We start from the raw sequence: 26,309 nt of genomic DNA on the forward strand, positions 1-26,309 counted from the left end.
AGTTAGTGGTTTTTTTCCCCCCCCCCCCCCCCCAAGGACTTAGGCAATTGTTGTTGAATTGCTATATTTTCCGATGTAACTCAAAAGCAGAACTCCAAGCGAAAACTTGACTTGGCTATGTCTACTTTTCTACATGCGCCATTGTTGTGATTAGAGGAAGGGAATGGTTTGCTTGACTGGGTTGGAGGTGCTCTTGTGCTTATAATAGGTGGGTTATATTGGCTATCCAAGAATATTTGGTAGGAAATACCTATCAGGTAATTAGACTATAGGTATCTGGTGCAATTAATTTCCCCAGATCCTTTCACTCACAATTTATATCAAACCAAACTCATGAATTTTTCCTATTCAAAATTCTCCAGAAATTTGCATTAATTTGGTGCGCCTCATGGACTCAAAAACTTGATAACTTTTTGATGTATTCAGATTCTGCGAATTTCAATACGGAATGGACTTTTCACAAGTTCTCATTATCAAAATCCCTCAACTAAATAACAAGATAATAAGAAAGTGGTTGATAAAGTGAGACGTTAGATTCCTTACACACATGTGACCCCGGTCGGCTTGACATTAAACTGATACTCAGAATCCCAGGCATAACTGAAGACATAGCCCGAAAATGGGGCGATGAATGAACCCTTAGGGAGAGAACATTCCCCACCATTCACAACCAGAACGTTTGGGGGAATATTCTCCACTGTGTGGAATCCATTGCATGTCAATTTCACATTGGCCACCAGACAAGGGCAGGCATTGAACAGAGTCACTTGAAATTCAGGCTTTGTTCCTTTTACCTTTGTTCCTGTCTGGTTTTGCTTCACAGTTATGTCATTTGGTGAACATTTGTTCTCTGACGTGCCTGCCATTGGGGATTACAAAGGGAAACATAAATAAATCTCAGTATCTCACATTAGTCATTACTCATGTTTTTTCTCTTTCTCAGTATGAAAAAATGCAACGTTTTTGTCTTTCTGCTGGTGCTTGAATGTGACATTTACCTTCAGAGATGAAACACAAAAGTATCAGCGCAACAGAAAACTTAATCAGAGTTTCCATTCTGCAGAAACTCTACGGATGGAAAAATGACTTCTCTATTGATATGAAAGCACGGATAGAGGTAGAGATCATTCTTGCATTTATAATGTTCTTTGGCTCAGTATACATCCAGGTCAATTCAAAATTAATGAAATTTTAGCTTTAAAAAGTAAGATTTATGCAATGAAATTGGAAGAAATCTTTCCTTTCAGGAATGTATGATTATGGCTTTCTAACATCAGATGCTGATTATTACATACCTGAAGATCCTATTTATTTGACTTGATTAAGAAAGTGAAATTAATATTTGATAATGCACCTTATTTACACTTGATTTTGTAATAACAGTACATCTAATTTACTTAATTTTCCAACAAATATATTGCAGCAAATGCTTTTTCGTTTCTTGAGGATATTTCATCAATCTTTCGCCTGTACATTCGTTCATAAAGCAGCATGTTTGACTGTTGAGAAAGTTTGGCTGGCAGGAATATCACATATTCATATGTCTTATGAGTGTGCAAGTGTGGGAGTGGGACAGTCTCTTAACTTAGACGGCCGCTAAAATTTGATGAATCAGTAGTTTGTTATCAAAATTCACTGTGTCAGATTACCCTCAATTTACAGGTCGTCGGATTTGGTGTTGAAAGGGACGTGGTATATAAAATCATCATGTAAATTGGAGTAAAATACAGAGTTTAAATAAAGGAATAAACTAATTATTATTCGTAAACGGGATGAGATTTAATCCGATACAAGCAATCTAATTGCTAAAGATGTAATCATACAAGATCGGAGTTAATAGTTCCAGTAAGATAGTAGGTAAGGGTACAATGTAAATTCCATTTTGATTTTTATTATGTATAACATAAGAAATGTAAATCAATCAAGTTAGTAGCTGAGATTGATATTTTCTCTCTACACGGTTAAAATTAAGTTAGAGAGTTTACATAAGAAATGTAAATCAACCAAGTTAGTAGAGCGCATGATGAATGAGTTTTAAAGCATTGTGCACTCTGTTAAATGTGTCTCCTTGAGCAGCAATTAACGTGGAGAACTTCAAATGAATTGCTTCGTTAGTCGCTGTTCATATTGTTATTCATAAAGTAAAGTAGTCCAAGCATATGAAACATTGGGATCCCACAGCAGTGCATGAGGCAGAGAGTTGGTGATTTGTGGGCATAACAATTCACGTTTTCGTTATATTATATATCCTCAGCTTTGCATGCCTAAGTTTGACTAAGATCCAGATGTTGAGTACATAATTTGATTGAATAGAGTCAGTTAAATTTAAGAAAAATATATTACTATGTTAGCAGACATGAAGCATAATTGATGTGATGAGTTTAGGACCAAGGCAGGTTTTGTTTAGGTTTATCCTCATCCGGCCACTTAAATCCCAACTCTTGTTTATTTTAACTTATCTCATACACTGACTTAAAAGGCAATGGGGACTTTGTCTTTCCAATTAAAAAACACATAAGATGCCGTAACCAGATGAGCTTTGACATGAAAAGGACCACCTCCATTTGGTTTTTCATCTTTGTTATTATGTAGTTATCCTATGCTCCGGAAACTATTTGTTCCTTCTGTTGACATATATTGGGATTTGGTAGACACTGATGGGTACTATTAACTTCACTACACTTATTAAACAGCATGCTTGCTTCAACCCAATCCCAATCAATTAAACTGTGCAGAGGATTTTTACAGTGTGCTCACAGCAGGTCATATCAGGGCAATGAATCCCATCTACTCACTAATTATTATACAGACAATTTGTCATTATTTTTTCTGTATTTCGTCCACTTGTTAGAGTAATGAGCAATGATTCATGAATATAAAATTTTGAAGAGCAGGATGATGCATCAGTTGACTAATGTTATCTAAACCAAATTGTGGTGCTTCCTTTTTTTTTTTTTTTTGGCTTGTTTGGAATATGATCTGTTGGCTTGATTCCTTACCAGTACAATCAAACCAAGACTCTTCTCATCTTTCAATTATTAATTTTCTCAAGATGCTTTGCTAATTTTCTCTTCATTCTTCAACTAATTATTTAGATGCTGTGGGCTAAGATGAAGAGTTTAATGAATGCAGCCCACATCTTTGTTCATCACTTTCAACTGCAGGAGGGCGGACCACATCAAACCTTGTACTACTAATTGACAGCCCTATGAGTTTGACGATGTCTTAGCTTTTACTACACTGACGATGCAACAAATATTTGTTACCACTTAAAGTATCTTATTAGTCAAAACTTCACCAACCAAAGAGAGGAAAACCGTCATGTAAGAAAAATCAATTGGCAAGTGCTACACAAAGAAACGATCTATTTCACCATTCATTGTGTGTTAAGAAAAACAAAAGGAGATTAAGATATACCCTTTTGAGTTTTGGCTTAAAATAAGGACATAAAATTGTCAAACCTGCACCAAACCATTCTAATGTTTTTGCAACATTTCCAAAATCTCTCTACCGAAAATTTTCTTAACCTTTTTCTTAATTTCCATTGAAAATCTTTATCATCAAAAGCTTTTTATCCAACTTCTGATGAATTGTTTTTCCTTCAAGATAATGATTGATAAGTCTCAGTATTTATAGTACAGAAACACACACGCCCATGGCTTATTCATCGAGTGATGCTGATCCAGACACACTGCTGTATGAAATGGTTTCTCTATTGAAAGTTCTGGGGCTCAGCTTGTGGCTCTACTTGGCCAGTCACGGCTCGACAACAGTCGTTTCTCAGAGTCCTGCAGTTGCTAATGGTACAGTACATATTGATGGAGCTTCCTCAATAGGAATGATAGATGATGACTTCATTTGTGCCACAATGGATTGGTGGCCTCCCACAAAATGCGACTATGGAACTTGTAGTTGGGGTAGTGCTTCACTTCTCAATCTGGTAAGCTTCTAATTGTCTGTTGCTTATCGTTGCAACAGTTTGTCTTTCTGAATTTGGCTATTACCACAGAATTTAAGACACAAGTTTTACCATTAACTTCTGATGCTCTGTTAAGGACGGGAAGTGAGCAAGATTTCCTGTTCTGCGATTCCAGTTTATGGAAGAGGGACATTTCAAACAAAACTGTGTTTTTACAGTAGTGTTGTGTCAATTCAGCATTTTAATCTGCAGCTATCCTTTTTCCTTTCACCAGACAATGCTTTATGAAATGTGGAAAGGGCTAATGTAGTTCACATTCATAAGTTTCCTCCATTTGTGACTAGTTGAGTTCACGTACTCTAGCTAAAATTCCAGCAGACAGAGACAAGGGCTACATTAATTTAGAAAGGCAAATGAAAGTGATATGGAATTCAAGACAACTTTTTCTTTATGCACTGCATGATATTAATTCAGTTCCATTTAATTTTTATAGGATCTAAGCAACAAGATTTTGCTGAATGCGATCAAAGGTATAAAAACTTTTATAGCTATAAATTGTAAAATTTTGTGCAAGAATTTTCGACTGAGATTATATTTCATTGCAGCCTTCTCTCCCCTAAAACTTAGACTTGGTGGAACTTTGCAAGACAAAGTCAGATACCAGACGACAGATGATCCCAGACCATGCAATCAATTTGTTAGGAATAGCTCAGAGATGTTTGGATTTACTGAAGGTTGCTTGCCCATGTCACGTTGGGATGAGTTAAACAATTTCTTCAAAATGGCAGGGTAACAATATTTCACCCTTTTACTGTATGAAATATGTCAATATCTATAATTTCATATTTCATATTGAGCACATACCTCTCCAGTCTCATGACTTCTTCTTCGAACGACAGAGCAGAAGTTATATTTGGTTTGAATGCATTAACTGGACGCACAATAGGATCAGATGGTACTAGTACAGGAGCTTGGGATCCTCGCAATGCAGAATCCCTTATAAGGCACACTGTTAATAGTGGCTACACTATCCATGGTTGGGAGCTTGGTGAGAATTCTTGGAAAGGATTTGTTTTCTTGAAATATAACTTTTTCTTGATTTACTGAAGCTGTTTCATGGAGGTTGGATCTTTGATGTCAGGAAATGAACTGAGTGGGAATGGCATAGGAGCAAGTGTTGCAGCGGAGCAATATGCATATGATGTGATAACACTCCAGAAAACGGTGCAAAATATTTATCAAGGCTTTGAGAAGAAGCCACTAGTCCTCGGACCAGGAGGGTTCTTCCTTGCAGATTGGTTTACAAAGTTCATAAATGGAGCATCTGGCTCTCTTCAAGTGGTTACGCACCACATTTACAACCTTGGTCCTGGTATGTGTCTTTTGATAATGATAATTGCTTTATGAGATAGAAGAGAAATTTTTTTTGCAGGGCAGGGGAGATAGGTGCATTTCGACTTCAATTTTGTGCCATTGTGCGCTCAGTTGAAGCATTCAAAATGAAATGAACAAGTATATTTTCTTATTACTAGGTGTGGATAATCACCTGATAGACAAGATACTGGATCCATCATATCTTGACGGTGGAGCACAGCCCTTTAGGGATCTTCGAAATATTCTCAAAAGCTTGGGAACTTCAACTGTGGCATGGGTTGGTGAAGCAGGAGGGGCTTATAACAGTGGCCGCAATCTTGTCACCAATGCATTTGTGTTTAGCTTTTGGTAAAAATTGGTTTTGTTCCTACAACTCTTCTTTTTCTTTTATTCAGACAAGCTCGAGTCATAAACAACTCAATTCTATCTTGACAATCAAAAAGGTATCTGGATCAGCTGGGAATGTCTTCCTCTTATGATACTAAAACATACTGCAGACAGTCTCTGATTGGTGGAAACTACGGTTTGCTCAACACTACCACTTATGTCCCAAATCCTGATTACTACAGGTGGCTTTTCTTCATCTGATGGTACTATATTGTTTTTTATTGTTTCTAATGCATAAATGGCATACAGAAGGAAATAATCACCTACCGATATTCAACAAGTTGCGCACTTGATCTTGCATTTGAAGTGGCTACGTATTATGAATGCATACATAATGCTGTATAAAAATGAATTTGTGCAGTGCACTTCTTTGGCACCGTCTGATGGGAAGAAAAGTTCTATCAACGAGCTTCGTGGGGACGAACAAGATTCGTGCATATGCTCACTGTGCAAAGAATTCAGTAAGTAATTGTTCTATATACAGTATAGTTTTCATCTATATATGAAACCCAGTTAAGCAATTAAGAAAAATAATTCACTTTTGTGCTACAATGTCACAGCCTGGAGTCACATTGCTGTTGATCAACCTGGATAACAGCACTGCAGTTCAGGTTGGCCTTTCAGTTGAAAATATTGTTCAACAAACCCGAAAGACAAAATTCACAAGCATCTACAAACACCATACCGAATTTGAGATGATGAGAGAAGAATACCATCTAACCCCAAAAGATGGTGATTTGCATAGCCAAACAATGCTTCTGAATGGGGAAATAATAACTGTAAATTCTTCAGGGATGATACCTCCACTGGAACCCAGAAGAGTTGACCTCTCAGAACCAATAACTGTTGCTCCTTTCTCAATTCTATTTGCTCGGATACCCTCCATTCAGCTCCCAGCTTGTAAATAAAGCATAATCAGATGGCTGTATATCATTGCCAATGTGGTTTTACACGAAGATCTTTAGTTAATAGTCTATAGTTTACTACTTTCTTAATCCAAATTTAACCTTCTAGCAGTTTTAATTGGGATGTTACTTTATTGGTGTCATGTTCTGTCAACTAAGCTCTTCAAAGTTTGGGAGCAAGGCTAAAATCTTGTGACCTGCAGAGATGAAACGCCATCCTGTATGTCAGTTACATAGATTTGGGATTTAGTGTTAGTAAAGCAGGTAATGAGTACTTCTAGTTACACGCAATCTCAGAAAAGAAGTCTCAATAAATTATAAACACCGAGACATCACATTCAAAATCTTAGGCAGGTAATGTACAAAAAGAGGCTGTTTATTTGGAACTAAACAGTACAAAATTTGTTGTGTTTCTGCACACTACAGAGAACACTCAGCAAGGCAGAAATCTCCATTAAAATCTTAACCAATGTCAGTGCTCTGTGATTGGTGTTCCAAGATTACTCAACTTGCTGAGAACTGCAGCTCTTGAAATGCCAGAGGAATAGCAGGTCTCCAAGTTGTACCCTCTGGGCTGTCCATGAGTGCAATGCCTACAGCTGCCAATTCTTTTCGAATTGCATCAGATTTTTCATAATCTTTATTTTTTCTTGCAGCATTCCTTTCTTCGATCTTCTGCACAACTTGATCTTCTGTTAACCTTGCGCGTTTCAGTGCATAATCTCTCAGTTGCTGCAACGCCTGGAACACATAAAACAATAAGCTAAATCACTAGGTTTCCAATCAGGCAAAGTTACAATTCTGTAAGTGCGACATAAATTTCGAAGATTAAGAAGTTTACTACGAAAAAAACAGCGAATCTTAGAGACCAAGGAAAACAATTTACTTTTTAGACAAAAAAACAAAATAAAATAACACTGGCTAGCCGATAAATATCAAACAACAGTAAGCAAACAGGAAATTCATAGAAATTTCAGATTCAACTTCCTATGAATATCATATGGTTTATCAGAATTTGGAATTTTAATCAGAACAATTACATATTCAAGGAATACATAACTTGAAATCTCCAAAGCATTTTTAAGGAAATGTGCAAACCATTTTAGAAACAACTACAACTGCCTGTGAACATTCTAGAAAGGTAAGACAGATCAATAAGAACAACACTCTAAAGAAAGAATTGTGGGCATTAGTGTGTGTGCCAGATGGAGAGAGAACATAATTTATATTACCTCAGAGTAACTATCTGGCAAGAGCCCCAAAATAGTAAGAATATTTCCAATTGCCTTTCCTAAAGCTGCAAGTGACTCTATTCTGAGTTCTTGCTTCTTTCCCTGCAAAAAACACTCTGGTCATAAGGAAGCCCAAGAAATGAGCCTACTTTAACTTTGCCATGAGATTAAAATCATGCGGCATAACTAAAAAGGAGATCTAAATTTTATCTTTAGAATGAACTTAGTGGGAAACTGCTGTAAGTGATGCTGCAAGTGGATCCTGATTTATATGTAAGAAAGCATCTTCACTATCGATGCTCAAGATGCACTACACCAAGTTATTTCAACTCGAGGAGTTAAATGTTTTTTGATCTAAGCCAGTACATAACAAATCAGCAGAACTGCAAGCATGATTAAGATTGCTTCCCAATCAACTGAAACCAAAAATACCTTCCGAGTATGTAAAAGATCATTGATGGTTTTCAACGGTTCAGACATCGCAGCCAAAGCTACAGGAGTATGAAGATCATCCAACATTGATGCCAAACATTCATCATAAAAGTTTTTGATGCAAGTCGCAATTCCTGGTGGAATAGAATCCTTCAAACTAGCTTCATCATACTGTGTAAGGATCCTCTCACAATCGTGTAATGTCTGCACTCAAAATGAACTCATACAGATGAAATCTTACCTAACAAAAAAGTCTGAATATGACAATTGGTAATAGAACATCCAAGTTTATATAACAAAGCATGTAGCTTTCAGTGTGAAATTGCCAGAAGAATGCAAGTCTGGACAAATTGAACAGTAAAAAGAAGCTCCCTAAAATAAGAATCATGTCTAAACATGTTGCTGCTACTATACCTGAAAGATATAGAAAACACGATCTGATGAACTTTCAAGCTGTAGGTCTGAGTAGTTGATTGGGGAACGGTAATGAGTTCCCATAAGAAAAAGCCTCAAAGCCAGTGGATGGTAAAGTTCTAAAACCTGAAATCAATAAGAAAAGAGGCCTCATGACTACTGAGCTTAAAAGAAAAGGAAATATCAAGGGCAATTGGACATATGTCAATAGACAACTTAACAACCAAGTTTTGTGTGTGAGAAAAAGAGAATGTAAATCATTCATTATCCCTGTAACTGTTGAATTGTGTTAATAGAAAAGAGGGCCGATAACTACTGAGCTTAGAAGAATAAAAATTATCAAGGGGGATTGACCATATGCCAACAGATAGCAACCAAGTTTTGTGTGTGAGAAAGAGAGGTTCTAAATCATTCATTATCCCAGTACCTGTCGAATTGTGAAAAAGTTTCCAAGAGACTTTGACATCTTCTCAGAGTCGATGGTAACGAATCCATTATGTATCCAATAGCTCACACTGCTTTCATGGCATGCAGCACAACTTTGTGCAATCTCATTCTCATGATGGGGAAAAATAAGATCCATTCCTCCACCATGTATGTCGAAAGAATAACCTAAATAAGCAGCACTCATGGCACTGCACTCAATATGCCATCCAGGCCTTCCAGGACCCCATGGACTCTCCCAAAATGGTTCTCCCTCCTTTGCTGACTGCAAAACAAGCAAATAATACTCACAAAAGCTCAAAAATCCACAGAAATTACCCTAAAACTTATTCCACTTTATGGTATAGGAAAGTATTTTATGCCAAAGCAATCAGTTAAATTTAACACTAAGTTCCCTTATTTTCACATTTGATCTCTCCCCCTTAAGTAGGGAAAAGATATATAGGTTAAACTTATCATGGTCAACTTCATGTCATAGAATGGAAATGTAAAAGGTTTGTCAAATTTCAACACTAGGGGGCTTATAAAAAAGTGTGATAATATAATGATGCTTTTATAAGTCTCTCAGAATAATAATGTAGATGTGCACATATAGTTGTAAGACGCAAATGCTAAAAGTTAGCAATACTGCCAAGAAAAACATCCTTTTGGGAACACAACTGTTACAAGTTACAAATCTCTTTCGGTTAAATCTAAATTTAATTGGCCCAAAGAAAGCCTAAAAGAATGATACAAAATGTAAGGAGTGACCAATATTCCTAGAATGCTCTAAAGAACGTACTAGCTATATCATAATATCATCTGGGAAATGCATAAATACATTGCTCTCGAAATTACAAGGACTTACTTTCCATAAAGCAAAGTCAGCTGGATTTTTCTTCCTGGAGTCTACAGCCACCCGTTCACCTGCCCTGTTATCTTCTAATCTACGTCCAGATAATCGACCATACTCAGGGAATTTGTCTACAGAGAAATAAACATCCCCATCGATCGTGTATGAGCACCCATTATTAAGTATCTAAAAAAGGAGCAAAGAGAAAGTGTTAAGTCTCCATCTAATGATTACATGAAAAAAGTTAATCATTGTTAGAACTATTAGGACAAGGAGACAGATAAAAGAAAATCATGCATCAAGTGTTCAAACCAGATACTCTTGGATGCCTATGTTTTTGTGTGTGTGATCTCCATCTGAAGTCATTTTACCAGCAGAAAGGAAGAAAAATAATTACAGAAAGAAGCACATACTGCAAGAGGAACTTATCAACATGGGCCAGAAAGAAGAGTGAACATGAATAATCAATCCGGGGGTACCTGTTTAATCATATCAATAATTTGCGGCATGTGATCTGAGACACAAGGTTCCACGGAAGGGGGAAGGCAGTTTAAATATGCCATATCATGACGAAATTCTTCACAATATCTTCTGCTTAAATTAATTGGATCTTCACCCAACTCATTTGCCCTGGCAATAATCTACAGAATTCGAAAATGCGGACTCAGGTATCCTGTCATGCATATGTAAGAGGTAGTTGGTACTTATAAGCAAGTGAGAGTATTAACCTTCACAAAAAGTTTATTGAAAGGGTCCCCCACTAAGCCAAATGAAAAGTTTGATCCGAAATGCATAATAATGAGGTGTTAAAAGTACCGAAGTATCCAAACAGATTAAGAAAATGTGAATTATGCAAAAGAAACTTCAATTCTTGCTTCAGAAGTGGAATATAAAATGGCATTTCTCATCTTTTAATGTTATCAAGCAAGTCCTTTTTATAGTTCTAGTAACCAGTTTCCAGTATATGAGAAACCTTTAGTAAAAAGGCAAAATGAGGAAGATCTTGAGCTACTGCAGCTATTTCACAGCTGGAAGTACTGCTGTTGAGCAATGTAAAGTGTTTTGGGTTGACATGAAGCATAATTATCATAACCAGTACACAGAGAACGAAACATGTTTGATCATCCATCCTTTGCGACCATCGAACCATACATGTGCTGCAAGCACAAGGAAACAACAACCGATTCAAAGCACAGGGATTTCCAGTTCTTCAACTCACCTTGTCATCAACATCAGTGAAATTGCGGACATAGTTGACTTCATATCCCAAGTACTTAAGGTATCTGCCTAATTTTGAAAGAAAGACAGCAACAAAATGAAATTAGTTACTTAAGATTTTGGCATGTGATACAACAGTAGTCAGGAAGATTTTGATAAAACAGGAATCAAAAGGTGTTGAAAATTAATCAGCGCAAAGGTCAGACCTTTTCCTCCTTACTCCAATAAAGTAAGGAATTTTACGAGGAATATCAATCAATACATATATATCAACCACCATTCGAGTGCATGAAACATATTTTCCTCAACAACTAGTAAGTAATGGTACGAAGAGAAACGTAAGGGGAATATACCTGTAAAGCACGTCGAAAGCAACGTAAACTCGGGCGTGGCCAATGTGGCTGAGATCGTACGCAGTGACGCCACACACATACATTCCTACTTTCCCATCAATTTTCGGCTTAAACAACTCTTTTTGCCTGCTCATCGTATTGTATAGCCACAGCTCCTTTTTTATTTCTCTACCATTATAATTATCACTAGCTGGGTTTTTTTTGAGGTCTTTACCGCAGCAACTCGTCAACGACTGATCTTTATTGCGGTAATTGATGGCAGAAACAGTGGGAACGCGGAAATTCGTTCCGGAGTAGAGTGTTTTGGAGGTGAAGCTTTTGCGGTGAAAGAGTGAGCGGCGGAGCGGAAGCAAGGGTTTGTACCATTTCAAAACAGTCGCCATTGGATTGGGGATGTCACGCTCTCTCTTCTGTGTGTAGATTCCGGAAAAGCTGGGAGAGAAAGAGAGAGAGGTTCATTAGCGTTCATTATCCTGAGGAGTGACGAAGGGAGGAGACGAGCATCCGGTTCCTCTTCTCCAATACTTTCCAATTTCAATAGAATCAGTGGGATGACAAAACGCTTATCCACGTTTGCAAACAAAGATGCAACTTCTCTCTCATGAGTATACTTATTTACAACCAATTTCCCCAAAAAATATTCTAGTGCTAAGTTATAGTAAATAATTTTTTTTAAAAAAAAAACTAAAAATTGGTACATTGTGGATATGTGATGTAGTCGAGGTTTTTTTGCTAAAGGATGAAATCGGAATTTTTGCTAAAGGATGAAGTCTATTGTGAAAAAATTTCCGCAAAAGGTCCAGTTTTCAAGAGAATGGTGTCTAGTCAATGAATAGTAACTTGCATAAAAAATTTATATTTTGGTATTTATAGTAGTGTTGTAAATTATATGGTGTGGTGGATTGTAGATGTTTAGTGTATACCTCCTATACAATAAATTACATTTTTGCCCTTATAAATTAATAATTTTTACCAATGTATAATCAAGTACAAGAATGTTTTTGCTTCTTGAGCTTAATGTAAAACTAATGAATAATATATATATCTTTTGTTTTCTAATACTAGAAATATTTTGTTTAGTTCAATATTGGGACTCAAATGCAAATATTTCATATAGTGAAGTGAAGCAACAAAACTCGCTGATCAGATTTGTTTGGATTTCCCAGTTTCAAACTATGAAGTAGATGCACATTTAACTTGGATTGTGTAACTAAATCATACAAGATGATGAAGCCTGTATCATCGGAAAAAGAAGAACAAGATTCAGCAGTATGCCCACTACTAACTATTAATTCACCTAAACTCATCTGTATAAGATTGTAAGTATCTGAGGTATATGATGCAATCTTTCCCCTCAAACTATGAGCAGCAGATGCTTTCTAGGAACTTCTGCCAATCTCCCAATGTAAAGAATCGTCTAACTAATGCCCCCATGAACCACCTCTACAAAGCTCAACTTTGGAAATGCCTGTGCACGTTTTATCATGCTCCAAGTACCATGGTTGTCAAATGCTCCGACTCAAGCCAAGGAACAAACCTTGTCTGCAACACAATGATTTGAAACAAAGTGTTACCACACTTTGAAACAGCAAGAGAACACATTTCCTGAGGGAATATCATAAAGGGGAAAAAATTATAAACACATGCATATTTACCTTGCCCAGAGTAACTACAGCATAGACGACTGTCATCTATGTAGGTTGCTTGAAGACCCATCATCCACGAGCCCACAGAAATATCATCATGAGCATAAGCCTTCAAAGATGCACTGCATTGAAGTAACATCATGACATTGCACGACAATAACTCATGACTAAATGATGACTTGATTGCACAATCCATGACAAATGAGAGAAACTTGAGGGTGATGAAAATGAATAAAGCAACAATCAAAACCTTTCATGGAATGGCTGAAAAAGCAACCTTATTTAGTTTACTATAATATAGAGTATTTGGCCAATCACATTATTCCTATTCCTATTAGCTGATGGCTCAAAGGAGATTCTCATAAGAATGCAAGATGTCAAGAAGAAAATGCCATTTATTGGAATCTATATCCTATGTTCTTTTACGAGAACGACCTCAAAGCAGAACAAAAGCTGTAGCATGACAAGCAGCCTCAAGAATTTAACTTGTTATTAGTTATCAAGAATTAACAACTCTATGCAAAATCATTTCATAGTTATCACATTAACATCCATGAAGATGAAAAGAAATCCTTGAGCCTAAAAAAACATATATCTTCTAGATTGACAATCTAAAGCAGCCCAATGCAATCAAATACTAATTTCAGCAAAGGCTAAGGCTGACCCGTTAATGTTTATGTACTGAGCCAAATTTTTTGAAAGGATAAAGATAGAACCAGCTGCATGGCGAAAGTACCTGAAAGAAAAGTTAATGTCCTTCAATGAACAACTTTCGAACAAAAAAATTGCAAGGAAAAAGCCTTCTAAATTCTGAGATACAGGCACACACAACGGTGAAAAAGCAGAAATTCAAGTCCTGATGTTACAGTAATGTACTTACGATTTCTGATCACCAAATTTCCACCATTCTGGCTCATACCATGGTCTTCCCCTGAAAAGTATACAATACAGTCAATACTTAAGAGCTTAAAATAGTGATTCACGTTTTACAGAATTCTCTTTCAAATTACAGAAGACTACTCTTTGTTTATTAACATTGAGACAAGTGATGTACACAAAATGGTCATAAATTTAGAAGACCGCTTTCTGATATATTTTATCAAAAAATCAAAAGTTCTTTTATGTCTCCAGAAAATATATCTAACATACAGTTATTATTAGACTAACTTAAAGCTCCAACTATGAAAACAGAAAATTCTTAAAGCAACGTAAGCTGAGCCAATAGAAGATAAGTTGTGCATTACTCTTCAACTACTACATCACCAGACTTCATGCAACCAATATAAGCACTGTCTTTATCATGACGGCTTTCAAGAAGTTCAATCAGATCATCTGACAAAAGGAAAATTTAATATTTTTATTAGTGAAAAAAAAAATAGATATCCCATGAGTTGAAATTTCTCATGAAAGAAAAATAGATATTCTGTGATTTGAAATTTCACAAATAATATCCAGAATTACCAAAATTCAGAGCAACATTGTCGTCGACTTTTATATAGAAGTCTGCATCCCACATCTGGACTGCGGTGCTAAAGAAGAACTTTGTTTTCTTGGGCAATTCCTCTTGAGCCTCCTCATGATGATCCTAGCAGAATAACAATCAACTTGTGTTGCATGCTTTTATTACACATATAACAAGACATCAGCTCACAAAAAACTCAACACAACAATCCCATGCAACAGCATTACTATCATTCACGAACATCAATACAAAATTAAAATTATTCTATTATCTTAGGAGTCAACGGTATTGCTAACATTTTTCAGGTCAATTCCCTTATAATAAAATCATTAAGGAAAAACTTCATGGTAGCAAACTAGTAAAATAAATATATACAAGATACGTAAGAAATTCTAACTTAAGAACCCACATGGCAATAAGATGTTTTATGAATCAACTCAACCATCATGAATCAAATAACTCACAAGAATCAAAAAGTCCTTTGTTGCAAGGTTTTCCTCATCAATATTGCGGTCCAAGCTGTCACCACGATTAGGACTGCAAATCCATGAAGCTTCTAGTTGATAAATTGATCAAGATCTAGTGTAAATGCTGATACTGCTAAAGACAATGCGATCAAGGAAAAACTATTGTAGACAAGTTTAGCTTAAGAAACAAAGTGTTCCAAGTGAGTTGGAAACCTCCGTCCAATCACAAATCGCACAAGAATCCCTCTTTCTTCAAGTTTTGATAAAACATCAGCTGCAACCACAATTAAGTTAATTCATGTTATACTCTTCAGGCAAGCACACCTGTAAAGAGATTATAATATGAGAATCCGACAGATAGAAATTGAACTTCAACTAACATCTTGACATCCAAGAACCTCTGATGATATTGCGTTGTAGCCGACCCCCAAAACTAGTATAAACTCCAATGACAGCGAGCAACTTTTTGCCAGAAGAAGACCCACTTTGCTTCAGCTGTTTCTTAAGATAGCCTTGGCTCTTTGCCACCGTCAATTCCATCTCAATATCAACAATTCTCCTCTGTAATTCCCTATCATGTTCATCAAATAAGCCTGACTTACTTATCATGCCAACCAGCAAACAACTTATGCATCATGTGAAAATATTAATTAGTATATGCATTTCGGGAGGCATGGAGCTATAGAAGTCCTACTTGCATCCAAGGACCATTAATTTGTCCTCCACAGAAAGTACCTTAGGTCGCTGCTAAGAAAAGGATAAAACAATTCCCATTAGTTTTTCCCTTTTCATTTGGACATAAATACATATATAGCGAATAGGCAGGTAGATAAGCACATATTCATTGTGTCGAGTAGTCTCTATATTTAATGACAGCAAAAGGAGAAAACTTAAGGACACTCTTCTGTCTGACTGACTAACGAGCACATAAAGTTGACAAGGAAAAGAAAAACAAGATCTGATTTTTAGGTCATGAATGAGGCTCTAAAAGTAATTTCTACTGAGCTCAGATAATATAACAACTCCATTTGTGAGTCTTGGTAGCATGCATTTGTTTGATTGCTTCCTTAAGATCGACACGGCCTTCTTCAGTAGACTTCAACAATCCACGAACAGTTGCATATTGGCTTAGGGTGCACAACATCATGTAGAATGTGATATCAAGCAGAACGTTCCTTTTGAAGGTAGCATTGTTGATACCAAAAACCCAGGCTTTTAAATCTACATATTTCTAGGAGGCACATTCCTTTCAGCCAAGTACTTAATAAATCCCTATTTGCTGAAACAGGGTTCCACCCGCATTTCAGCATCATTTTCTTCCATCTTGTTCAATCCAATTGATGAAATAGAAAGTCGAGCATGATTTTCGAGATTAAGTCATCTACTGATTCATAATTGTAGCACTCTTTTTCATTTGTCCCATTTTTTTTTTTTTTTTCAAGTTTTTCATTTGGTGCTGAACTTGTACAACTGGGGCATCTGAGTAACAAAGCTTCAATTGAACCATCCACAACATGTTATCAGTTCTCAGCCTCATCACTTGACTTCCCAAAATACTCCTCACTCACTAACACACACATACACACAGAGGGACAACCTTGGAAACTAAAAAATCAGAATTATTTGAAAATGAAACAGATTGGAGAATTGAAACCTGAGCATAATTCAACTTCAACAAATTGGCCAGCAACATTCTGTTCTCTGCATCTTGCCACAAACTGACATAAAGAATAAAAATATCCATGAGAAACGATAAAAAAGGAAAGGAAAGAGAAGAGAAAAAGCAGAAAGCAACCGGCCAGCAACGTAAAGCCAGGCAAGGCAAGAAAGAAAGGCCATAAGAAGAGAAGGTTTGGAATTGGAGGTGGTATGGAGAGTCTTGGATTTCGATCGCCTCTCAGATTTGGAAGAAGTAACCGGCAAGTTGGTATTATCCATTTTTTTTTCCCGAGTGAAAAAGAATAGTAGAGAATAGAGAAGTTGGTGATGAGAAAGGCAAAGGGTTGGGTTGGTTGGTTATTGAAGAAGAAAGGTTTCCAAAATAAGAGGGGCTGTAAGTAAATTCCGAATCTCAGAGGAGTAAATGAAACAGAGAGAGAGAGGATGAATTAAATAACAAAACGAAGATTGTTGTTATGTTTGGATTGGAGAAAGATGTTTCTACAGAAGAAGAAGAGAGCAGAGCACTCTGAATGCGTTCTCTTCTTAGCTCATTGCTGGACAAAGTGGAGTTAGGCTTTGTGTGTTAATTAGTTGCAAACCAGCTTTGTGTTGATTAAACGGATAGAGAAACAAGAGTGGCATGGACATGAATTCTTTCAAGAAGAGTGCCATGCACATGGATTCTTTCAATTGCTGCGCATCTTTACACTTTCTAAAACTTCTAATCTAACCCTCAAATTTCATTTTGAATTTTGTTTTCTCATTCATTCATTTTTTTATTATAAGATGATCCAATTCCAATATCCGGTCACCTACCAAAACACTCTTCCTCCTCCCCTTTCTTCTTCATCTTTTTTCCCTTTTTATTCCAGACATTTTCCAATTCATTTTAATATGTGTCTGTTAACATCTACGAGGTTGTTGAAACCTACTACGTTAATTCATTATAAATTGATTCGTTTTTAACTAAGATTTATAATTCTTGCGAGGAAACAAGGGAAAACCTGGACTGGAGGTAGAGCATTTGTCACCTATGTGTCAAGGTGCACATGTGAGTTGGATCAGTCCAAGGCCGATATGGACTAGCCTCAAAAGTCCAATCGATTCACTACTGTTCATGACCAGCCTTAGATCAATTCTAAACTTCTAAATGGCTTCATTTTTAAACTCAAACTCAATCCATGAATTGGCCCAATTGAGGCCCTAACCAAGCCCACATCAAAGCCCGAATGTGCTTGTTTGATCTTTTTTCTACAATATTGAAGCCTTGTTATAAACAAATACTTAAATTTATAATTGTCTTTTAAGATAAATTAAATCAAACAAAAATTACATATAGAAAAATTATAATTTAAATATATAATGAACTTAAAAAAAAAAACCCAACTAGCCCATTCCCCAAGTATTTATTTCTAACACGACCCAACCCCAAACAGGCATGAATCAAACCAACCCATTTTTTTATTGATTCAATCTGGTCCTGAGGTGAGTTTTGTCCAGTCCGGTCCATTGTGGATCTTGACCTTTGAGACTTGAAAAGAAATATTACATCAACACCACAATTACAAATTGCTTATACCAATAATATATGCAGTGTCTCATTAAATCCTTATCATTATTTCAGAATTAAAGAACAGGGAAAGATGGATGATATAGAGAAACAAAAACTGCTTGCAAGGCCAAAATTAGAATGTAGCTACAACTGACACATCTATTCCCGTATGCCGCCACTGACCATGAAGAAATTGCCTTTCATATATCTTCAGTCTAATCTCTAATTCGTCCTCTGTGCTCCACCCAAGAAGTTTGCAAGAGAGGGAACACCTTGGTTTCCCATCTCCTCTTGGGCTCGTTTCAATTCTTCAGCATCTGTTCCACAAAAACCAGGACACAATTATCACAATGACTTACATATATTCTCATGGTATCACCAACATTCACTCGAAACAGATGGTTACAAGAAATGCTGGAACAAAGCAATTCATGCACGTAGGAACTTCACTTCCATGTATTTCACAAGCTAAGGGAACAGTGTCAACCTGCTCTACAATTTGTGACTTAATTTCTGGATATGTCAGTGAATAAGTTATTAGCATATACTGGAGTCTCGTTAGGTATGAAGGCACACCACATTTTACACCAGTAATGTACTAGAATTAAGACTAACTTATATGAAACTATATCAAATTGGAGGAGCTCCTATCTGCACACTTTTTGTTGTGGAAATGTATAACAAAATATCCAGCTGCCCTTCAAGATTTGTTCAGTTTATAGTATGAAGAAAAACAGGAAATACATGTTTTCTTGATAGGAGTAATACATACGCTGGGTTTTTTCGGTCTGAACTCCATTGGTTACGGGATGTCCAGAAGGAAAAAATGATCAGATGGCATACAAGTCTGATTATCTATGAGAACTTGGAATGCTTACCAAAGTTCCCCTATAACTTCAAAAAGTTGATTTATTCAATTGACCAACAGTAGTCAGACAGTAAAAGCTAAAGAAAATCCACATCAATCAATGTGAGCAAAGTGTATGTGTATCAAGTAGCCAAAGGAAGATTGTGAATTGACAAAGAGAAAGCATAATGTATAAGTGGAAGTCTCCAATGAAATCAGGAATTAGTATCAAACTTACCCACTAGTTTGGGCATCAAAAACATCACAATTGCCATGAATCCAATCATCAGTCCCATTGGGCTTTTCACAATGGACATTATGGAGAATGGTTCTCTTATCTGCAAATTACAGATGAAAACCATGCATACTTTTCAGATTGAACAATTATTTAAAACCAACAATTAGTTTAGAAACTCTAACAAACCTCGAAATATTGTTCCTCTCTCAAAGGCTCCAAGACAAGTTCACTCAATGCTCTCCTGTTCTCTGTCAGAGCTGCCTGGACCTTACCAGGATTTCTGGCGCTGACATCAACCCGGACCTGAAAGCAAAGCAAAAATTCCCATCACATACATATTTTTGACAAATAACCAACTATAAAAGAATTGAAGAACTAAGAAGCTCACTGGAGAGAAGAAATAGCCAATAGCAGCCACTTCAATAAGATGAGTTCCTGCTGGCACATTATGGCTTGCAAGATAGTTAAAGAATAACATTCCAGTGCATGTATTCAACTGTTACCATGTGTTCAGCAACTTAGTGATCATTCTACAGAGTGAAAATTCTAGTGTCCGTTCAGAAAATAGCAACAATTTGATGCAGTTTTGTCGCCAAGCTAAAGCTAAAGCAAAAGCAATAATAAAGCAAGACCTCCAAAGGTCACATATCAAGTCCCAAGAGTGATGAGCAAATAGATATAGATGATAGGATACAATGAAAAATATCCATCGGGCCTTAGGAAGGTAACTTTTTCTCCCCCATTAAGTATGACCTTGACATTTGAAGTTTTTGCTGGGAGACCAAATCCTGTTGCACTGAATCCTTGAGGACCAAAACATTAAAAAAACAAAAAGCAAAGTTAGCTCAGTGCAATTAATAATATATTAGTAGCTTTTCATTTCAGCACAACGTTTGTTACGTTTCCATATTGTATGTGTTAAGGTAATAGAAGAAAATGAAATTAGTCCTCGGTGCCACCCATGATCAATGTTCTCTTTCCGAACATTGCTTCATATTCACACTCATAGTACCTTTCACTACATAACATCGCACATTTTCTTTCAAGTGTCATATCATAGAGAAGTTTCTTGTGGACTACATTTTCAGATTACCGAAGAGGAGATATTTTGAGAAAGTAACACCTTAAAGTTAGATTCATATAAATTTCCACTAGATGCTGGATTCATAAGCACACTCCTTTGCTTCTGCCTAGCAATCTGAACCAACATCCTCTATGCATCTCAATGTACATTCTTTTGATATACAACAAAATCTTTGTAAAATTTCAGGAGGACTTAAAATCAACGAGAGAAAATTCAGAAGCGAATCAAAATACATCATACCAAATACACTAGGGTTGTTTGGTTAATTTCAAAATACAATCAATTCGAAATCCTTTAACGCCCACATTGAACTGTTATTTTCCATCATTTTAGTGGATTTTAATAGTGAAGCCGTCTATGATCCTCAGCTCCTGTTCCCTTTCTCAAGTCCAAATCCCAACATTTGAAAAATTATCCTAAAACTAACATTTGCGGAGAAGCAGAATAATAGAAAGAAAAAGATCAGGAAACTGCGACTTGAAACTCCCAAGTTGGTTTCTGCCAAACTCCAAACGACCACTGTCTTTGGGTTATTCTCCTACTTAAACCTAGTTGCGTCCAAGACGATTCAGAATCAAGGGAAATTTAAGGAGTTTTTATGCTTGAATAGGCAACAAATGGTGAGATATCGCAACTATAATTATTAGAAACTCATGTAGAGAAAACCCTTGATGTAGACCGTAGAAAGGAAAGCATACCTGGAAATCTAACTTTACCGTTGATGCTATACCCCTCGGCGTTCCTAGAGAAAGAAAAGGGATAAATTAGCGAGTCGACGACGGTACCCAACAAGCCACCTCAGAGCATCGAAAATCTCTAAAAATTAGGGGGACAAAAAAAGAAAAAAAAATGGTAGGAGTTCAAAGGGAAAACCAATAATGGAGGAGAAGAGTTACCCATTAGAGATCCCGAGTGCCCAAGGCAGAAGCAGCGAGATCAGTGAAAGAAAGATCAACAGGTGATGCGCTGCCATGGAAGGGGGGAGAGCGGTGAAGAGTTGACAATAACGAGAAGCGTAAAAATGGCGTTGTTAAGAGTAGAACTGTTACTTATGTTTGGATTAATATTTTGAATGTTTAAGTTTTGTTACTTTGGATATAAAGAGAGAAAAATAGAGATAAATAATTATGTATTTTGAGATAAATAGTATTTTTGTATTTGTATTTTGATATAATATAAAATAGTGTAAAATAAGTGGTGTATGTTTGATGTTGGGATTTGGAAGATAAGAGTTACTGTTCATTGTCAAATCATGTCTTTGAATACATATATTTAGTAATATATATGTGTATGCATATAGTATTTTGTTTGTTAGTGAAATACAATATATATATTTATGTTAAGAGAAGAATAAAAAATAATAAAAAATAAAAATAAATAAATTACAATTGCACACCTAGTGAAGGTGTGCAAAACACAAAAACAAACAGGCTTTGTTTGGATTTGAAACTTCACATTTTTCGAGACAAGATAAAATACACTCAATGTTTGTTTTTGTATTTTTACACCTTATCTGCATGTTTTTCTATTTTTCAACTTTCTATATATAATATATATATATTTATATATATACATAATATAAAACAAAAATGATTTGACAATAAATAATAATTTTTGTCTCTCAAAAGTACAACATTAAAAATAAAATATTTATATATATACATATTTATATATAAAAATATATGACTTGACAATGAACAGTGATTTTTGTTTTTCAAATCTCAACATCAAACCTACACCACTAATTTTAAAATATTTTAAATTTTTTCAAAATACAAATCTAAACATATCGTCTATGTTTGTTTTTGTGTGTTGTTCTAAGATGGGCCAAAACACAAAATTAAGTTTGGATATATAACTTGCACACCTCCACTAGGTGTGCAAGTTGTATTTTGAATATTTTTTTTAATTCTTTTATCTCTCTTCTTTGGTCTTGTCGTCTTCTTCTCTCTGTCAGCTTCTTCTCTATTCTTCTTTTCTCTCTCTTCTTTCATGTTTGTCTCCTTCTCTCTCACGGGAATTTCTCTCTTTCTTTTCTTCTTTGTTCTGTATTCTTTCTTCTCTCTTTCCTTTTCTTCTTTTTTTTTTCTCTTTCTTCTTTCATTTTTGTTTTTCTGGTCAGTTTCTTTTCCTTATTCTCTTTCTTCTTCTTTCATTTTTTTTCTGCTTGGCAGAGGTTTGCCCGATGTTATTTTCCTTCTTTTTCTTGTTTTTTCACGCTTTTTTTTTCTTTCTCTTTTGTTGTTTGATCTAATTTTTTTCGTGTGATTTTTCCAGCAATTGGAACGCCCAATTATCTGCCGTTGGCGATGCCGCCGCCACCGGAGTCAACGTCTCTACCGCGCGAGTTTACGGACTAAAAGTTGATCTCTTACTTTGATTCAAGTATATGAGTTTTGGAGGTGGGTTTGTTATGTGAAGTGAGGAAATGGCGAAAAGGGTCGGAGATGAGACTGCTGAAACGGAGTTGGAGACTGAGACCCAACATCAATACGCCGTTCATATTTTTCTCCGGTCAGCTGCACTGTTACTCTTTCTTTAAATTTAGGATTTTTCTTTTTTATTATGAACTACTTGTATTAATGTATTTTTGTTGCTCAACATTATGTCGGTTATTAAGAAAAATTACCACTGATTTGTACATTGAATTTTTTTTTTTACATATTTTAAGAAATTGATTTTGGCAAGTTGTAGTATATAGTGTCGGTGCACTATACAGACCAGTTTTGCTGCACTGTAATCAGTATTTATTGCAATAAGTGTTGAAGTGTATATCAATTATGACTATACGCTGCAATTTTCTGCTACTACCATTTTGGATTTAACATTTCACTGACAGGTTTTGCATTATATTTACTGAAATTGGACCTTTGTGGCAGTTCATTATTTTACTTTTAAGCTTTAGTGTGTAGTGCATGACTGATATGCACTGTTGTGGCAGTGTTGCTTTTTGCTACATTGACTGCAGTCATATTATTTGCAAGTATCCACAATTTGCAAGTTGTCTATGGATAATTCACATGGCTACAGTGACACTTTAGTACATATTTGAGACTATAACATATATGTTACTCATTTTGTCTATATATATAGCATTCATATTGTTCTCTAAAAAAACTACTGCATCTAAACTTCGAAGTACAAATGCTTGTATTGGTTATTTGAGTACGTATCCGAATATAGTGTTGCACTCGGGGAACGGTAGCTTGCATTCAACTTTTGTCGGTGTTCTACTTGTGAACCATCATATTCGTACATTGATTGAAAAAGGTACTTGTTAATCCCTTTAATAATTCTGATTTTATGTTGTTTGCTATGTCTCACCAAGCCGTGAGGTGGAGTTCGTGTTGTGGTTATTTAAGCTAAAGCTGTCTCATGAAACTTGCATATCTATTGGATTATTAGGTTCTTTATTTGTTAGGATCTATTTTGGAGTTGGTTTTGTAAAGACAGATATGTGGTAATATGTACTTTTATAGTTGTGTTTTTTAATTCAATCTTGTCTAGACCATCCTTATCTTTTATCTTTGGGGTTAGTTTATCTACATGAATTGAAGTGATATAATGTGTCTTTTACTAGGGATGACCCTTGTAGTGAATTACCATGCTAAGTTGCTAATTATTCCTTTTTTCTGTGAGCTACATTCATATGATTTGTGCTTCAAGACAGCTTTGTTTCCCTTTTCCTTCTTTATGTTGCTAGTTTAGGTTGGTCTATGAGATGTAACAGTTGGTTACTAAATAAACGAAACATGTTTTCAGACAATCGAAACTAGCGTATATTCTTTTTCCCTGTCCATCTGGGCTATATATGCTATATATATAGTTGTAATAACAGAAGCTGACATTTGTTTATTTGCTAAGTATAATTCAGGACTTCGTATAATTCTTTTGATGTGCATGTTTGGATTGTGAATGATTACAACTCTTTTTGACAGTGAAGAGTGTGAGAGAATTAATTTGTATGAAGAAAATGCAAATTATTTTCAAGTAGGGAAGATAGTGATTCTGCTTTTGGAGAAGGATAGCATTGTGTTTGGATTTGTAATTTGGGTGTTTTGGTTTTATGTTTTGGAGATAGAGAGAGAAAAATAGAGATAAATAAGTATGGCTGTGTTTGGATTCCAATTTTGGCCCATTCCCGAGATGGGCCAAAAACACAGCAATGTTTGGTTTTAGTTTTTACACCTTCACTAGGTGTAAAAACAGAAATTGGGCTACAAGCCTTTTTTTTCTTTTTTTTTATAGGCTTAGCCCAAATTAGTTTATTTTAAAGTGTAAATAATTGCAGCAACTTTTTGTCATCGTCTTCAACCTTTTCTCCCCACAAATTCCGGTCGAACCGACCACAGCCTAGCACCATCATCATCGGCGTCAGACCCACCACGGCGTAGTGAGAAGAACTCCATCGACAGCACAACCCCAACGCCGCTATTACCCGCGTCCTCCCACCATGACGGTTTTACGATGACCAAGCCACAAACTCCATTGGAGTCCGCCTCTGTTGACGTCAAAGGTGTGCCGCAGGCTGTTGGAATCAATTTCTCAAGCGCCACCTAGTCCTCGTTCCACACCGTGCGTCAATCAAGTGAAAGGGCGGATTTTTCTCCGTTAAGTTTGCCGACAATTTCTTGTTCTTTTACTTTAATTACACAATTTCTTCCATTCAATTTCTGATTTCTGAATTTTCTGTTGTCTTCAGAGTTGGGTGTGGATGTATTATACTGAAAAGTTTGTCGGTTCAACAGTATTTGCCTTAAATTATTGTCTGTGATGATTTGATCTTTCACATGTGCACAATGCTTTCTTTCTTTAAATTATTGTCATATTTTCACCTTTTCCTGTTGTTCCTGTTGATTCACACATTGAATAGTTACAATAATGCATCTACAATAATCTGCACAGCGAGGTATATGTCTATATATACAATATATAGTGCGCGATATAAACACCACATTGAAGGTTTCATAGTTCATTTAGATCTCATTTTATAAGTTTTTGAAGCTGCCAGTAAAAGCGAAACCTCGCTACCTTTTTCCGGTGAGTAAAACCGAATGCCTATATTTGTATTCAATGATGTGTTGTTATTGCCTTCATAAAAATCTGATGTTTGAGATCTGTAGTGATGATTTATGTTTGTTAATACAGTTATCACTTGGTTAAGTTACTTTCTATGTTATGTTACTTTCAATTTTGTAGGTGTTGAACATATTTAATGTTTATGGTAGTATATATTCTTTATTTTGTCTGTGTGATCAGTCGGGGAGTTGGTTGTGGAGTGCGTTCGGCATTTCCCTGTCAATATATCTTAGTTGAGTACTGGATTGTTTAGGTAACTATCATCTCTAACACTCATTGTGGCAAGTAATTGCCTACCTTTACTTGGTTAAGTTACTTTCTATGTTATGTTACTTTCAATTTTGTAGGTGTTGAACATGTGTAATGTTTATGGTAGTATATATTCTTCACTTTGTCTGTGTGATCAATCGGAGAATTGGTTGTGGAGTGCGTCCTGCAATTTCCTGTCGATATATCTTTTAGTTGAGGATTGGATTGTTTAGGTAACTATCATCTCTAACACTCATTGTGGCAAGTAATTGCCTACCTTTCTCCATATCCATGTAACTCATACCTTATAGAGATATATATGGCAACTCCAGCAAATGTGCCACTTTGAGGTTTTTGCTCATACTTCTTGTATTTGTCTAACTACATAAGGAATAGAATTTATGATGGTTTCCGTTTTCTTAAAAGATTAGGTTACAAGAACAGTTTCTTAAGTCTAGTAGTTTGACTCTCAAATGCACTAGATGATCTGGCCTTGATTACTTGCAGCATTAT

The 26,309-nt window shown here is 35.9% G+C and overlaps 5 protein-coding genes across 9 annotated transcripts; 1 reads left to right on the plus strand and 4 right to left on the minus strand.

Moving 5' to 3' along the window:
* Positions 373 to 1,094, minus strand: LOC105164554. The gene is made up of 2 exons (XM_011083225.2): positions 999 to 1,094; positions 373 to 859 (listed from the first exon to the last, which is right to left on the minus strand). Exons 1-2 carry the CDS (start codon positions 1,054 to 1,056, stop codon positions 540 to 542), a joined length of 378 nt encoding a protein of 125 aa, XP_011081527.1. The 5' UTR covers positions 1,057 to 1,094; the 3' UTR covers positions 373 to 539.
* On the plus strand, positions 3,279 to 6,649 carry LOC105164556 (heparanase-like protein 3). The gene is made up of 9 exons (XM_011083229.2): positions 3,279 to 3,940; positions 4,413 to 4,449; positions 4,525 to 4,708; positions 4,819 to 4,967; positions 5,061 to 5,291; positions 5,452 to 5,641; positions 5,737 to 5,862; positions 6,042 to 6,141; positions 6,241 to 6,649. The coding sequence occupies exons 1-9, from the start codon at positions 3,656 to 3,658 to the stop codon at positions 6,586 to 6,588; spliced, it is 1,650 nt and encodes a 549-aa protein (XP_011081531.1). The 5' UTR covers positions 3,279 to 3,655; the 3' UTR covers positions 6,589 to 6,649.
* On the minus strand, positions 6,879 to 12,100 carry LOC105164555 (cysteine--tRNA ligase, chloroplastic/mitochondrial). 4 transcript variants are annotated; one of them, XM_011083226.2, is made up of 9 exons: positions 11,511 to 12,100; positions 11,159 to 11,222; positions 10,419 to 10,580; positions 9,955 to 10,125; positions 9,091 to 9,372; positions 8,664 to 8,789; positions 8,250 to 8,453; positions 7,818 to 7,919; positions 6,879 to 7,326 (listed from the first exon to the last, which is right to left on the minus strand). In XM_011083226.2, exons 1-9 carry the CDS (start codon positions 11,891 to 11,893, stop codon positions 7,090 to 7,092), a joined length of 1,731 nt encoding a protein of 576 aa, XP_011081528.1. In that variant the 5' UTR covers positions 11,894 to 12,100; the 3' UTR covers positions 6,879 to 7,089. The 4 variants fall into 4 exon arrangements, with proteins under 4 accessions (XP_011081528.1, XP_011081529.1, XP_020550539.1 ...); XM_011083227.2 differs by having other exon boundaries at positions 11,159 to 11,226; positions 11,511 to 11,736; XM_020694880.1 differs by having other exon boundaries at positions 10,419 to 10,612; positions 11,159 to 11,226; positions 11,511 to 11,570.
* On the minus strand, positions 12,677 to 17,480 carry LOC105164557 (hydroxyproline O-galactosyltransferase HPGT3). Of its 2 annotated transcripts, none has more exons than XM_011083230.2 (12): positions 16,881 to 17,480; positions 16,740 to 16,803; positions 15,780 to 15,832; positions 15,466 to 15,656; positions 15,299 to 15,359; positions 15,083 to 15,155; positions 14,618 to 14,741; positions 14,401 to 14,488; positions 14,037 to 14,087; positions 13,821 to 13,892; positions 13,166 to 13,278; positions 12,677 to 13,052 (listed from the first exon to the last, which is right to left on the minus strand). In XM_011083230.2, exons 1-12 carry the CDS (start codon positions 17,021 to 17,023, stop codon positions 13,030 to 13,032), a joined length of 1,056 nt encoding a protein of 351 aa, XP_011081532.1. In that variant the 5' UTR covers positions 17,024 to 17,480; the 3' UTR covers positions 12,677 to 13,029. The 2 variants fall into 2 exon arrangements, with proteins under 2 accessions (XP_011081532.1, XP_011081533.1); XM_011083231.2 differs by having other exon boundaries at positions 15,780 to 15,829; positions 16,881 to 17,478.
* Positions 18,293 to 21,523, minus strand: LOC105164558 (ER membrane protein complex subunit 7 homolog). Its single transcript, XM_011083232.2, has 7 exons — positions 21,365 to 21,523; positions 21,167 to 21,210; positions 20,079 to 20,187; positions 19,773 to 19,836; positions 19,571 to 19,687; positions 19,385 to 19,484; positions 18,293 to 18,616 (listed from the first exon to the last, which is right to left on the minus strand). The coding sequence occupies exons 1-7, from the start codon at positions 21,439 to 21,441 to the stop codon at positions 18,522 to 18,524; spliced, it is 606 nt and encodes a 201-aa protein (XP_011081534.1). The 5' UTR covers positions 21,442 to 21,523; the 3' UTR covers positions 18,293 to 18,521.

Source organism: Sesamum indicum, linkage group LG6 (genome assembly GCF_000512975.1).
Source record: "Sesamum indicum cultivar Zhongzhi No. 13 linkage group LG6, S_indicum_v1.0, whole genome shotgun sequence".
NCBI classification, from domain to species: Eukaryota; Viridiplantae; Streptophyta; class Magnoliopsida; order Lamiales; family Pedaliaceae; genus Sesamum; species Sesamum indicum.

What these genes read in the sequence shown, in the direction of transcription:
- LOC105164555 (XM_011083226.2), bottom strand. Translation starts at nt 11,893, where the DNA reads ATGGCGACTGTTTTGAAATGGTACAAACCCTTGCTTCCGCTCCGCCGC. An exon ending in CTGACTTTGCTTTATGGAAA is followed by an intron (nt 9,373 to 9,954) that starts GTAAGTCCTTGT and finishes CTTGTTTTGCAG; the next exon opens with TCAGCAAAGGAGGGAGAACC. An exon ending in ATCTTTTACATACTCGGAAG is followed by an intron (nt 7,920 to 8,249) that starts GTATTTTTGGTT and finishes TGTTTTTTGCAG; the next exon opens with GGAAAGAAGCAAGAACTCAG.
- LOC105164554 (XM_011083225.2), bottom strand. Translation starts at nt 1,056, where the DNA reads ATGGAAACTCTGATTAAGTTTTCTGTTGCGCTGATACTTTTGTGTTTC. An exon ending in TTTGTGTTTCATCTCTGAAG is followed by an intron (nt 860 to 998) that starts GTAAATGTCACA and finishes CCCCAATGGCAG; the next exon opens with GCACGTCAGAGAACAAATGT.
- LOC105164558 (XM_011083232.2), bottom strand. Translation starts at nt 21,441, where the DNA reads ATGGCAGCGCATCACCTGTTGATCTTTCTTTCACTGATCTCGCTGCTT. An exon ending in CGGTAAAGTTAGATTTCCAG is followed by an intron (nt 20,188 to 21,166) that starts GTATGCTTTCCT and finishes TTGGTCCTCAAG; the next exon opens with GATTCAGTGCAACAGGATTT. An exon ending in TTGGCTATTTCTTCTCTCCA is followed by an intron (nt 19,688 to 19,772) that starts GTGAGCTTCTTA and finishes CTTTGCTTTCAG; the next exon opens with GTCCGGGTTGATGTCAGCGC.
- LOC105164557 (XM_011083230.2), bottom strand. Translation starts at nt 17,023, where the DNA reads ATGGATAATACCAACTTGCCGGTTACTTCTTCCAAATCTGAGAGGCGA. An exon ending in AAATTTGGTGATCAGAAATC is followed by an intron (nt 13,893 to 14,036) that starts GTAAGTACATTA and finishes CTTTTCTTTCAG; the next exon opens with GTACTTTCGCCATGCAGCTG. An exon ending in CAGTACATAAACATTAACGG is followed by an intron (nt 13,279 to 13,820) that starts GTCAGCCTTAGC and finishes ACTTCAATGCAG; the next exon opens with TGCATCTTTGAAGGCTTATG.
- LOC105164556 (XM_011083229.2), top strand. Translation starts at nt 3,656, where the DNA reads ATGGCTTATTCATCGAGTGATGCTGATCCAGACACACTGCTGTATGAA. An exon ending in AATTTCTTCAAAATGGCAGG is followed by an intron (nt 4,709 to 4,818) that starts GTAACAATATTT and finishes TTCGAACGACAG; the next exon opens with AGCAGAAGTTATATTTGGTT. An exon ending in GCATTTGTGTTTAGCTTTTG is followed by an intron (nt 5,642 to 5,736) that starts GTAAAAATTGGT and finishes ACAATCAAAAAG; the next exon opens with GTATCTGGATCAGCTGGGAA.